The 13,115-nt window shown below is 42.6% G+C and overlaps 1 protein-coding gene across 4 annotated transcripts in view; it reads right to left on the bottom strand.

Annotated features, from left to right (window-relative positions):
• The window catches only part of E2F8 (E2F transcription factor 8), a 32,533-nt gene extending 20,545 nt beyond the window's left edge, over positions 1–11,988 (bottom strand). The window contains exons 1-3 of one of the 4 annotated variants that reach the window (XM_043971779.1): positions 11,716–11,988; positions 10,486–10,618; positions 51–329 (exon numbers count right to left, since the gene is read on the bottom strand). In XM_043971779.1, the coding sequence (XP_043827714.1) occupies positions 51–329; positions 10,486–10,500 (294 nt within the window). In that variant the 5' untranslated portion in view covers positions 10,501–10,618; positions 11,716–11,988. Of the gene's footprint in view, positions 1–50; positions 330–503; positions 543–10,485; positions 10,619–11,715 lie in introns of those variants that run through there. The other 3 variants (XM_043971777.1, XM_043971778.1, XM_043971780.1) reach the window with 3 other exon arrangements.
• Positions 11,989–13,115: the final 1,127 nt, after the last annotated feature.

Genomic DNA, 13,115 nt, shown 5'->3' with positions numbered 1-13,115 from the left:
TGTCCTCACTGGTGTGGTCAAACAGAGTCCTGAGCTCTTTAAAAACCTACATGTAAACAATCTTTGGCCTCAAGGATTCCACTCCTATTGTCAGACAATCCTCTTTTCTGATCTCTGTTTCGGATTTCAGGACTAGCAGCACTGATCAACATTTTAAGGTTCGCTGTTGGCGTCCATGGTTCACCTGGAGAGATTTCCTTAGGCTTTGTGGGTGTTGTTAATGGTCCAAAATCAGGCTGGATCTCTGCTAGTACTGAATTTGGAGTAGCTGGCTCCTTCTGTGGAGTTTTTATCAATATCCTTTTATGTGGCTCAAAGAAATGGTTTTCCTGTAATCAGAAAAAAATTGGATTTATCATATAATAACTATGTCTTTTTTGGTAATAAACATTTTTATTTAAAGTTTTGAGATCCAATTCCTATCCCTCCTTCCTTCCCTCCTGTCCCTGAGACAGTAAGCAATCAGATATAGGTTATACAGGTGCAATTATGTAAAACATTACCATGTTAGTAATTTTGTATAAGAAAACTTGAATAAAAGAAAAAAAATGAAAGTGAACAACAACATGCTTCAGGCTATGTTCCATCAATAGCAGTTCTTTCATTGGAGGTGGAAAGTATGCTTCATCATTAGTCTTTTGGAACTGCATTGCTGAGAATAATTAAGACATTCACAGTTCTTCATTGAATAATATTGCTGTCTCTGTGCACAACGTTCTCCCGGTTCTGCTCATTTCGCTATATATCACTTCATACAAGTCTTTCCAGGATGATCTGAAATTGTTCTATCTTGGTCTTCATGAACTTACAAAAAACACAGGAAGGTGTAACGATTGGAATAACGCCACCTGCTGGATACTTACTGTAGAAGAGTTCTGCCCATGAAGGGAAGGTCTTTGAGGGCAAGACCAGGAGTCAGGAAGTGACGCGGGCTAGTGGGAGGAGGAAGGAAGAGACTGGCGCTCAGTCTCGCTCTTTTTTTCCTTTGGACTCTGGTGGAGAGCGGAGCTAGAAATGTGCTCTCCCTTTAATAGATAGGAATCTAGGCCTTTCTCTCTCTCTTTACCAAATTCTTATTCTCCTTAATAAATGCTTAAAAGTCTAACTCTTGCTAAAGCTTGTAATTTATTGGCGACCACTCATTAGATATTTTAGACAGTTTAGCTAGAATTTTAGCCCTTAACAGATGGCTGACCACGAAGAGGAAAGCTGAACTTCAGTCTTCTGATCTTCTGGTTGGGTAAGAAATTTCCCCTCCCTCTCCCTTTAACTGCTAAGTACTGGTGTACTGGCTGTGTTTTTCCTTTGAATTTTTTCGAATGGACCTTTTAAACTCCCTAATTATCCTATTTTTGATTTTGGTCTGTTTAACCAGACAAATGGGAGATAAGATCATGTTAATGCTTTGTTTTTGTGGATTTTCTATTTTTCTTTTTATTTTTGTTAAAAGAGCCAGCAACTTACTCACACAAGGAAATATCTCTCCCTCTCCCAACCATGCTTTTTCAGAGAAACCTGAAGAGATTCCCGCAGCTTTTCCCAGTTCTAACAGTAATTGTTGCTTTAATTTTGCCTGCCTGGAGGCAATGACCCACCCTCTAGAAGCTTTTAATCCCCTAGCACCTGGAGGCAAAGTGGGGGAAGAGGAATCCAGGCCTGAGTTCAAAATCAAGTCTGATTCAAATTGCTCTGGTCCCTCCCCTCCTCTCCAGACCCCACCCTCTACTCCTCCCATGGCCAAGCCCATTGCTTCCCCTGCCTGGGAAGTCCAGAGATCTAATGCTCATGCGCAACTTTCTCTAACTACATTTGCAGCTTCAGGCTCAGCCCTTCCCCAGCCTGGCTGTGCTTTTGAGACAATCTTAGAAAACTCTTTAAATTCCAGATATGCTCGTTTTGTTCATAATTTTGCTAACCTGCTTTTGTCTTTAATTAGTAATCTTATAAAGCATTTGTATGGTGAAAAGCCCGACAGACAATATAGAGGGGTTAAAGAAGAAAAACTTAAGCTGAATAAGAATGACAATCAACATAGTTCAAGACTCTGCTTCTTTTGCCATGGAAGGGTCTATATTTTACAGAAATGTAGAAGTAAGCAGCAAGGTACTGATATGAGTATTGGGGATTTTAGATACCGGAATCAAAAGTGTTCTGAATTCACTCAGAGTAATAGTATCAGTTCAGAGGTTACATAGGATTTCTATGCTATTACATATACATTTTGAAATTAATGGTATGGGTTTATTTTCATAGAGATTTTCATGCTTTTGAGATTGTGTTTTATACTTAGTTTTTAAAACAAGGAGAATATTTTTAAAAGCTTTTTATAGTCATGTGATCAAGTTTATATTTTATAATACTCTTATTGATATTAAGTTCATATTCATTTAGATTTCCTTAGTTTGAATTTCACTGTCTTTTATTGTTCCATGTGTATTTTCTTCTATTCATTTGTCTATCTAATTTTGAAACATTGCAAGATGGTTTTGATTTTATTATACAATGTTAATTCTAGGAGTATTGTGCTCCCATATTCTGAGTTGTTTGTTTTTGTTATTTTTTCTCAACTGATTATTTGATCAAACTCTTTAAAGCATTTCCCTGGCAAATTGTTTGCCATGGCAAGTGTAAATTGATTCTAGAAGTATTATTTTTGATAAGCATATTCCAAAAAAAAAAAAAGAGAGGGGAACATTTGTAAAAGTTCTTTATTCAAAAAAAAAGTTTTCTTTGAGATTCTGTTATGCTTTAACTTGTATTTAAATATGTTCTGATTTTTCACAAAAGTAATTGTATACTAAGTAAAACAAAAGGGGTATTATTTGAAATTGTTGCATAATTATATATTGTGTTCTGAGTCAAGATGTATTCACATTTTTTTGCAATCATTTATTATCCTCAATTTTTAAATCCATATGAGACTTGGATTATGGGAATTTATCATTTAAGACATTAATTGCCTTTATTCTGAGTTATCAGATGCCAGTTGGCCAAGATGCCATCCAATCACAAGAGGAATACATGCAAGAGCAGACACTGAACTGTCACATGAGGGGAGACATGCATGAAGTCAAGGTATGGCCGAGGGAACGGCTTTTGACAAATGTTGAGGTTGGATTCTCTTGGTTTAATATTTTGTTCTCTTTTTCCCCACAATATTGTACAGATGGCTGGAAGTATTCATCCCACCCATCTCACTTCTACACCTGGCTTCTATGCTCCCTCCTATATGCCTGATGCCATGGACATCTGAATCCCATGCATCTGATTAAGTCTGACTCAGTTTCCTCCAATATGTTTGGTGGCATGGACATGTATTCCATCCACCTATTTTAAGCCTGGCATACTGTATGGGCAGTACATATTGCTCAAGTGTGGGAATGCTCATATCCCATCATTTCTCTGTTCTTTTATGGTAACCCCCATAATTATCTCAGGTGTCATGATAAATACAGTGTTGAATTTGGCCTTGACACCTGTTACCAATTATATTAGATTTTTAAATTTCTCATAATGGCATGAGGATAATTAGGCAGATGATGCAAAAAGTGATGAAACAAAGATAAAAAATTATTTTTAATAATTAATATCACAGCAATTGTCTTCTCAATTACCCTCCATAAGGGGGGGGGCTATAGTAATATTATAATTTTAAAGAATGGTTCAATTTTTGTTTTATTATATGTTTCATGTGTAACAACTAAGATTCTGAATTCCCTTAGACATGTTTTTGAGAACTTTCATTGTTTGATTTGATTATTGACAAAGCTATTTTAAAGTTGTGTTAAGCTCAATTTTGTAGGAAATTTTCCTGGCTGATTACCAGCATCCACACATCAACCCCTGAAGAGACTTCCATTCTACGACTACACCTAGAGGACATCTGAGAAAGGACTTTCAGAGACTTTAAATGAACAGTTTTGATTTGTTGTTTTTGTTGTTTTTTTTCTCTTTCTGTTATAATATACACCATCTGTAACATGTATTCTCTGCAGAGGCCCTCCCTTTGCAAGACTAATGTCAAAGCGTCGGTTCATGAGGACAAAAAAAAAATCGCCCCTCTGGACAAAACTTTCCTCTCTTCCTTTTCTATATTGTCATTCACATATTATTAGTTAGCAATAGTTATTGTATTCTTTTTACTGTTCCGTCAAGGAAACATTTTGTTTCTTGAGGAACAACAGGGGGGACTGTAACGATTGGAATAACGCCACCTGCTGGATACTTACTGTAGAAGAGTTCTGCCCATGAAGGGAAGGTCTTTGAGGGCAAGACCAGGAGTCAGGAAGTGACGCGGGCTAGTGGGAGGAGGAAGGAAGAGACTGGCGCTCAGTCTCGCTCTTTTTTTCCTTTGGACTCTGGTGGAGAGCGGAGCTAGAAATGTGCTCTCCCTTTAATAGATAGGAATCTAGGCCTTTCTCTCTCTCTTTACCAAATTCTTATTCTCCTTAATAAATGCTTAAAAGTCTAACTCTTGCTAAAGCTTGTAATTTATTGGCGACCACTCATTAGATATTTTAGACAGTTTAGCTAGAATTTTAGCCCTTAACAAAGGAGACCTGAATTCTAATCCCAGCTTGGCACCAACCTGGGTAACCTTGGGCAGGCTATTTCCTTTTGCTGAGTTCAGTTTCTCCATCTGCAAAGTGAGATGTTTGGATTTGATAAAACTGTGGAAGGGACCTCAGGGGGCATCTAGTCCAACATGTACCTAACCGGGAATCCCCTCCTCACCATTCTCAGCAAGTGGTCATCCCACCTCAACTGATGGCATGCACTGAAAGAACTTATTACTGCCACCCCTGGGGCCCATATTGATTTCTTGTGTGAGGTCTGTTCCAGCTCTCAACTTCATTTGTCTTTAGGTTTATAAATATTGTCAGAAAATAAAGCCCAGTGAAATTATGAAAAAAAAAAAAAAGAAGTGATGATAGCCACTGTCAACCTGCCAATGTGTTAGGGTTCTATGACCTCTGACAAAGACGTCCAAAAAATAGGGAAGGACTAAGAAAGATCTGGAGTCAAAGGACTTGAATCCAAATCCATCCTACAGCCTGTATGACCTTGGGTAAGTCATTTAGCCTCTTAGCCTTCATTTACTCATCTCTAATATGAACACATTTGGACCAAGCCTTCTCCAGCTAAATCCTAGGACCCCAAGATATTGTCAAGGAAAGATGTTATCAGCCTCCTAAACCAGTCTCATTGGACAGTCCTTGGCTAACATCTGTGCCTAACACTTAGACAACAGCTCAGAGAATAGACCAATGCATAAGACTTTCCACAGGGACACACAGAAAGAGCACAAGGGAAGACAAATTCAGAACACAGGAAACCACACTCCCTGGAGCTGAACTGCTCTGCCGTCCATACAATAAGCTCTCCAGGCACAAGGTAAGAGCTTCGTTAGGTAATATGACCCTAGAGAAGTCTGGGCTATCTCTATTTTTGTATGTTGGCCTATAGGCAGGAAGCCTTGCTGTAGGAGAGAGATTAATGCCCTTATTTGGTATACTGAGAGCAGATGCCTTCTTCCTGTTCCCAGAGCTCAGCTACCCTGCCTCCCTCATTACAGTAACATGGTGACCATTTAATACCATCCCAACAGCAAAAACCATCAAAATTACCTAGTAATCAAAAATTTTTTTAATTACCTAGTAATCAAACATTGCCTCAAACTTTCTATATCTAGTGATTTGACCCATTTAAAAAAGTCTACTTATTTTGAAATGATTCAAAGCTATCGTGGTGCACTTTATGATGAAATTAAGTGGTTATTCACCATATCGAACAAGCACCAGTCAAGGCTGAATGACTGGAATGAATTAGGGTGGGCCCCGGGTCATACTTAGAAGTAAAATCCAAGACAGGCCAACAGAATTCCCAACCAGTAGAGGGCAGCAGAGCTCCTGAGAGGAGTATAAGACAATGGCCAACTCAGCTACTTCATGTCCTACCATTTGTATCCTAACCACAACTGGTGGTTTCCTTGATTCCTGCCTTTCTCCCTTCTAGCATGGAACACCGTGACTTCATCAGAATTAAAAAAGTGGGTGCACCAAAGAGAATTGCAAAGACATAATGAATGGTGAAACACATGACTAAGGGTGACTTGGGAACAGGAAGTAACTGCCAAAAAGATTTCCCTGAAGAGCAACCATGTCACTCCCCCACTAGATAAATGCCAGTGACTCCCCTTTACTTTTATTAAAAAAAATTTTTTTTTCAGGGCAATGAGGGTTAAGTGACTTGCCCAGGGTCACACAGCTAGTAAGTGTCAAGTGTCTGAGGTCAAATTTGAACTCAGGTCCTCCTGAATCCAGGGCTGGTGCTTTATCCACTGTGCCACCTAGCTGCCCCTCCCTCTTACTTTTAGAATGAAATATCCACTCTTCTTTTTTGACATTTTAGGAGCTTTAGAGCCCAGTACCAATCTACCTTTCCATTTTTATCAGCTATTCTTCCCCTTTGTACACTCTCCAGTCCAGTCAAGCTCCACCTCCACCTCCCATCCCCCCTCTCATCTTTACTCCTTTGCACTGACTGGTCCCCAGGCCTGAAATACACTCCCTTCTCACCTCCATCTCTCAAAATCCTTCAAAATTCAATTCAGGTACTGATGTGGAAGTGAAGTAAGTAGAGCCAAGAAAATAACGTACACAGTCACTCCAATGTAAACAAAAAGAACTATACCCCAAAATCAACAGTTGTTCAGTTGTGGCCGATTCTTTGTGACCTCTTTTGGGTTTTTCTTGGCGGAGATGCAGGAGTGGTTTGCCATTTCTTTCTCAAGCTCATTTTACAGATGAGGAAACTGAGGCAAACAGGGTGAAAGCGACCTCCTTAAGGATCATACAGCTGGTGTCTATGGCCAAATTTGAAACTCAGGTCTTACTGACTCCAGGCCTGGTGTTCTAGCCACTGTACCACTAGCTGCCCCCAAATCAATAGGAAATGTAACCAGTTAAACAGACCAAGCTGGACTCACTCAATTGAAGAGATACAAAAGGACACTCTCAATCTACTCCTTAGTGGGAGGTGCATAGGTGTTATACCTTGAGCTTGTTTTCAGACATTTTTCAAGGTAATGATCAGTTTTGTGCTAATTTTCTTTCCTCTCTAAAAAAAGTTTGTTATATGGGGTGGCTCTCTAGGAGAGGGAAGAAGAGGGGTACTTGGGATAACCATGATCATCCAAGAAAGAAAAGATATCAATAAAAAACTATTTTAAAAAAATAATCATTTATTTTATATATGTTTATACCTATATGCATGCTTTCTTCCCTGGTAAAATGTAAGCTCCCTGGGACAAAGGATGATTTAATCTTTGTCCTTGTTATCTCCAGAGCTTAGCACAACACACATATGAGGCACTTCACTAGGGATACCTTTTACCCTATTGCAGTGAACCAATTAATAAGCATTTCTTAAATGTGTATTAACATCAGTGACATGAGTGATGGATGGAAGGGTCAGGCGACAAAAATGAAAGACGATAGTTGGAATTTTGCCCTAGTGCCCATGAAACATTAAATATCAGAGGATACCCTTCAGCACAGTGAGTGTATCCCCTCTGTAGAATTTACTGAAGGATACGGACAAGAATTACACAGGATAAGACAGTGTGGATGGGTTATGATCTGCACAGGTCAAAGCTGAGATCAAAGACTCGTCAAAGTATTCATTCTAAACTTAAAATTGTAGGACACAAAGCCCTACGATAGTGCGTTATACTGATGATCACAGTTTCACGGCACGTTAGAGATAGAAGAGGCTTTGTTTGCTCTAGTGAAAGAAGGCCAGATCTGAAGTCAGGGGCCAGGGATGAACTCCCAGCGGTTTCTGACTAACTGTATGACCTTGGGCAAGTTCTTGGACATCTGGGAGCTTCAGTTTCCTCATCTGTAAAATAAGGGGAGTGGATGTCCTTTCAAACATCAAATCCATGTATGACCCTCTCCAACTCCTTTGCTTTACAGAGACACTGTGGGAAAGAGGGTGTGCAGCAACTCCCCCCAAACCACAGGTAACAACCAGCCAAGGGAGGCCGAGGGTTTGGTTCATCAGATTTCTGCTTCAGAGCTTTCCCTGTTTCTGTCAAGGGCACCACCGATCTTCTACACTCAGGTCTGTGACTTTGGTTCCCTTCCCCATGCCCAATAGATCCAATCAGTCGCCATATCTTATCCCCTCTAAAGCCACAATATCTCTTATAGTTTCCCTTTTCTCCATTTTCACTGTCACCACGCTGGCTCAGGCTTCCATCATCTCCTGCATGGTCTGTACTAAAACTTCTTCTTGTTTTTTTTCTTTTCTTTTTTGGTAGGGCAATGAGGGTTAAGTGACTTGCCCAGGGTCATACAGCTAGTAAGAGTTAAGTGTCTGAGTCAGTATTGCACTCAAGTCCTCCTGAATCCGGGGCTGGTGCTTTATCCACTGCGCCACCTAGTTGCCCCCTTTTCCCCCCAATCTTAATAATATTTTATTTATTTTTTCCCCAAGTACATGTAAAGATAGTTTTTAACATTCATTTTTATAAGATTTTGAGTCCCTTTCCCCTCCCCAAGACAGCAAGAAGTATGATATAGATTATTTATGTACAATCACATTAAACATATTTCTACATTAGTCATGTTGTAAAAGAAGAATCAGAACAAAAAGGAAAAACCTCAAGAAAGAAAGAAAAAAAACAACCAAAAAGTAAAATTAGTATGGTTCAATCTGCATTCAGATTCCACAGTTCTTTTTCTTATACCAAAGCTTCTTAAACCCCCATGTGGAGTCACGTAACTGAATTTTGGGGGGGGGGGTCACGAAATATTTGGCAACAGTAAAAAGTTATGTATACCTATTTTATATACCTTATATACCCAGGGTCGTATAAAAATTTCTGGGGCAAAAAGGGGTCTCGAGTGGAAAGAGTTTAAGAAACCCTGGTCTATACCAACAGCGTCCTCACTGGTCTCTCCAACTCTCCCTACTCCAATCCCTCCTCCATAATCACCAAAGTGATTTTCCTAAAGAGGAAGATGGTCCCTGCCATTCTCCTACTCAGTAAACTCCAAGGGCTCCTATTGTCTCTAGGAACAAAATCAGCTCTTTTGTTTAACTTTTAAAGCCCTTTACAGCAGGGACCTAGCCTTACTTTTGTAATCTTATTAGACATAACACGCCCTCCCACACTCTGCTCTAGCCCAACTGGCCTTGCTCTTCCTTAACACTGGACACTCCATCTCCCATCTCAAGGAGAATGCACTGGCTGTCTTCGTGTTGGAAACACATTAGACTGTCATTTGTTTCAAAATTCTCCACAAAGCTTTCCCAAATGTCCCCATTCCCCCAGCCTCCAGTTTACCTTGAATTTATTCTGTTTGCTTATCTATGTATAAGGGGTCTCCCTTGATAGAATGTAAGCTCCCTGAGGACAGTGGCTGGTTCACTTTGGACTTTGTATACAGTGCCTAGTGCAGGAGAGGAACTTAGTCGATGCTTATTGATTGATTTCCATTATTGGCTCCTCAACACAGAAACAAATCTGGACTTATTCTTTAGTAGTACCTTTATATTCTTGGACTAAGGAGAATCCATATGAGTTTGGTTTGACTTAACAGTAATCTTGGTTAGCATCCACATCAGAGATGTGGACCAAGTGAGAAGATTTTTCATAAGGGAGACAAATCATTTAGTAACGGGCTGTGATCTATCCAACTCTGGGAATTAGAAGGAAGTAGATGGTTGCAATTTGACTTCAACTAATGGTAATCAGAAGCATTCTGCATCTTCCTGTTTCATGAGTGAGTTTAACTTTGGGGAACAAGGGGGTACAGCTATTTGCATATGTTTTCTGTGGTTTACAATGCTTTCATCTGGATAGTACATGAGAGCTGGGGGAAACAATGATCATCCTTGGTAAAGGTAATCAACTCTGAAATCATGTGAAATGGATTCATGGTAGAATACTCAGCAAAATCTTGGTGTTGTACTACCCTCAGAAATGGCAAAGTGAAAATGAAAATATGGTTCAAGGTGCACTAAGACTTTTGGGACATGATGTGTATTATGTACTTCTGTAGGATAGATGTGTTCATTTCCATGTTCTTTTCTTATGCCACTTTTTCATCCATATTTGTGTTGGTCAGCTTTTGACCTAAACTACCAAAAATTACAGAAGTTTCATAGATCTAGGATAAACTGCGGTTTCCTTTCCTTTTAAAATTTGCATTGGCACAAACAAATTAGTTTGGGTTTTTTTTTTTTTTGTTGTTTGTTTTTTAAACCCTGTCTTTACAGAGAAATGTATAGAAGAGGATGTGGCCTCAGTAAAGCACAAACACCCCCTGTCCCCCCCCCAAAAAAAACCCCAGCACTATTTAAGATCAGTCTAAGCCCCATTTTCCTGAAAAGAAAAATAAACCTGAAAGTCAGAGAAAAGGTAAGAGGGCATTATACTTAAAACTGTAGTAATGGATTTGGAAATCACAATACCTTCTCATTCTCCATTTTGTAAACTCTTCATATATTTTCTTTAAAAATTAAAGATGCTGGTTTTCTCCTAGAAATTCTGATGGCTCATACATGCCAGTATATTTTATTTTTTTAAAAATAAATTTGTAATAGCCTTCAAAAAAAAGAAAAAGAAAAAAGTTAATTAAAAAAAAAGGAAAATGCACAAGAGAAGACCATTTCTTGGAAATTCGGATGCAGCCCCCATATGTCTGAAACAAAAATTAAAAAGGAAATGGGCCACAGTTTTACTATAAGTATGGATATGATACCAATGATAACTTTTCAAAATTCTGTTGGAGGTATAATTAGATAGCAAACGATATCAATAATTTCAAATTATGGCTGTTTCCCAGTAATAAGCTTTCAAAAGTCTGATGGAGGTGTAATTAGGTAACAAACAATAATCGAAAGAATTTTAAGTTTGGGCGTTCCATTAAAAAAATACATCGATGACCTTGACAATTTCATTAGTGTAAGGAACTCTAGGTGAGGAAATACCCTTTACTGATGCAGATATATGCAGCTCAATAATTTGCTGCTGGGCGGTCATCACTATTATTTTTTCAAATAATCATACGTCTACCAAGATTGGTTTTTAATTCACAGGTAGGCAGGTTCTCGGCCCAGCCATTTATTTACCCGAGAAATCCAAAAGGTGTCCCACTAAGAGCCTCTAGGGATCCCGATGGCCACTAGCGCGGGCAGGAGGAACTTCCCCCTCCGCCTAACTGCCCCTCCCCTCCGCCCACCTTGAGGACAGTTCCTTGACAGCTTCCTCGTGGTCTCCAGGGTAACAGGCCCGGACCAATGAGAGGCCCGGTCACCGGCCCGCGATTGGTCCTCGGGGAAGGGGGCGGGCCCCAACCTTCAGACTTCGATTTAAAAATTTGGCGGGGAAAACCCGGGTCGCGGCGGGTGCCGCCCAGCAGAGCGCGGGGATTGCGAGCGGGAGGGCGGGCAGGTCGGCTGGTGACCCCGCGCAGTCGCCAGCGCCAGCGCCAGCAGCCCCCTTCCCATCCCCACCCCCCCCGGTCCCCCAGGGAGCCCCCAGCCCCTGCCCCGCCCCCCTCAGCGCGGGAGCTCGGCTCCTCCTTCCGCGGGCGCCGGAGGGGGAGGCGGGAAACCGCCGGCCGTCTTCCCGCCCCCTCGGCCCGGCCCGGCTCGGCTCGGCTTCGCTGGGCCGCCCGACCGGGGGGCAGTCCAGGATACCTGCAGGGGCCGCTGCGGTCCGGCTGGGTCCGGGAGCCCCCTCACCTGTCGGGGCGGGTGGCCCCCGGCAGGAGGGAGGGAGGCCGCCTCCGCTGCTCCTGCTGCTCCTCCTCCTTGTCCTCGTCCCCCGCGGGATCCCGCGTCCGGCGCCGCCGCCAGTCCGTCCGTCCAGATGTCACTTGGAGGTGGGTGTGGAAGGCGGAGCGGGAGTGTCCGTCGGTGGCTGGGCGGGAGGGTGGCGGAACGGCGGGCGCGTGACCTTCCCGGAGCCCCCGATTTGAAATTAACCCGCTGTCCGCGCGAGCGGCTTGGACGGGTTGGATCTGGGAGGGCCGCTCCCTGCCCCCCCTCGCCGGGGGCCCGCCCCGCCCCGCTCGGGCCCTTCTCGGCCAATCCGAATCTCCCGCCAAGAGCCGCGAGCCAATCAGAGGACGGCACCGCCCTCCCCGCGAAGTTGGGAGAAAAGTTAAGAAACTTTTTTTTTTTTTGGGCTCTGTTCAAGTCAAGGAGGGATTCGCCGGGTACCTGTGAGCGGGCTAGGATCGCGACCCAGTCTCCTCTCCCCTGCTCTCCCCTCAAATGTCCAAGCCAGGACCCCCCTTACTGGCCAGCGCCACACCTGCCTACTCCACCCTTCTTACCTTTCGCAGCTGTAGCTGAACATAGTGGCCGAGGCTGGCGCCTCTCTAACACCGTTTCCGAAAACCCGGGTATTTATGCCTTTGAAACTTGAGTCCCAATTGCCAGAAATGGGGGTCCGGGAGAGCCCCCGTTTCTGAAAATCGGAGTGTTTATGTCTTGGAAATGTGACCCCGTGTTGGCAAAAATGGGGGCCCTGGAGAGCTTTATCCAAAAGAGGGTTTAGGTGTGGAGGGAGTTTAAAGTTGAAAACCCGCCAACTCCTCCCGACTTCCCTCCTCCTCCTGCCTTCCCTTGCATCTTCCCCTCCCCCCCTTCCCGGGCTGCCTGAGTCTGGAGGTAGACCTTGAAGGTCATCTAATCACCCCCTCCCCCCTTTACAGATGGGGAACCTGAGTCCCAAAGAAGAGTAGAAACTTTCGTAGATGTATATGTATAAATGTTGGAGTGTTGTTTTTTTTTTCCTTTCCCTGCCCTTGGCTCTCTCTCCCTCTTCTCTTCCTTCTCCTTTGCCTTTTCCTTTTCCCTCTCTCTTCCTCTCCACTTCCTCTCTCCCTTTCTTTCCCTCTCTCCCTCCTTCCTCACTCTTTTCCTCTCTCTTTCCTCTCTTCCCCAGTCCCTTCCTCCTCCTTCTCTCTCTCTCTCTCTCTCTCTCTCTCTCTCTCTCTCTCTCTCTCTCTCTCTCTCCCTCTTTCCCTCTCTTTCCCTCTCTTTCCTCACTTGTCCTCTCCTCTCTCTTTTCTAGGTGCTGGTGCTTCTGG

Source organism: Dromiciops gliroides, chromosome 6 (genome assembly GCF_019393635.1).
Source record: "Dromiciops gliroides isolate mDroGli1 chromosome 6, mDroGli1.pri, whole genome shotgun sequence".
Lineage (NCBI taxonomy): Eukaryota > Metazoa > Chordata > Mammalia > Microbiotheria > Microbiotheriidae > Dromiciops > Dromiciops gliroides.
The sequence above is the reverse complement of the archived record's forward strand: the minus strand, read 5'-3'. Positions and strand labels throughout refer to the sequence as shown.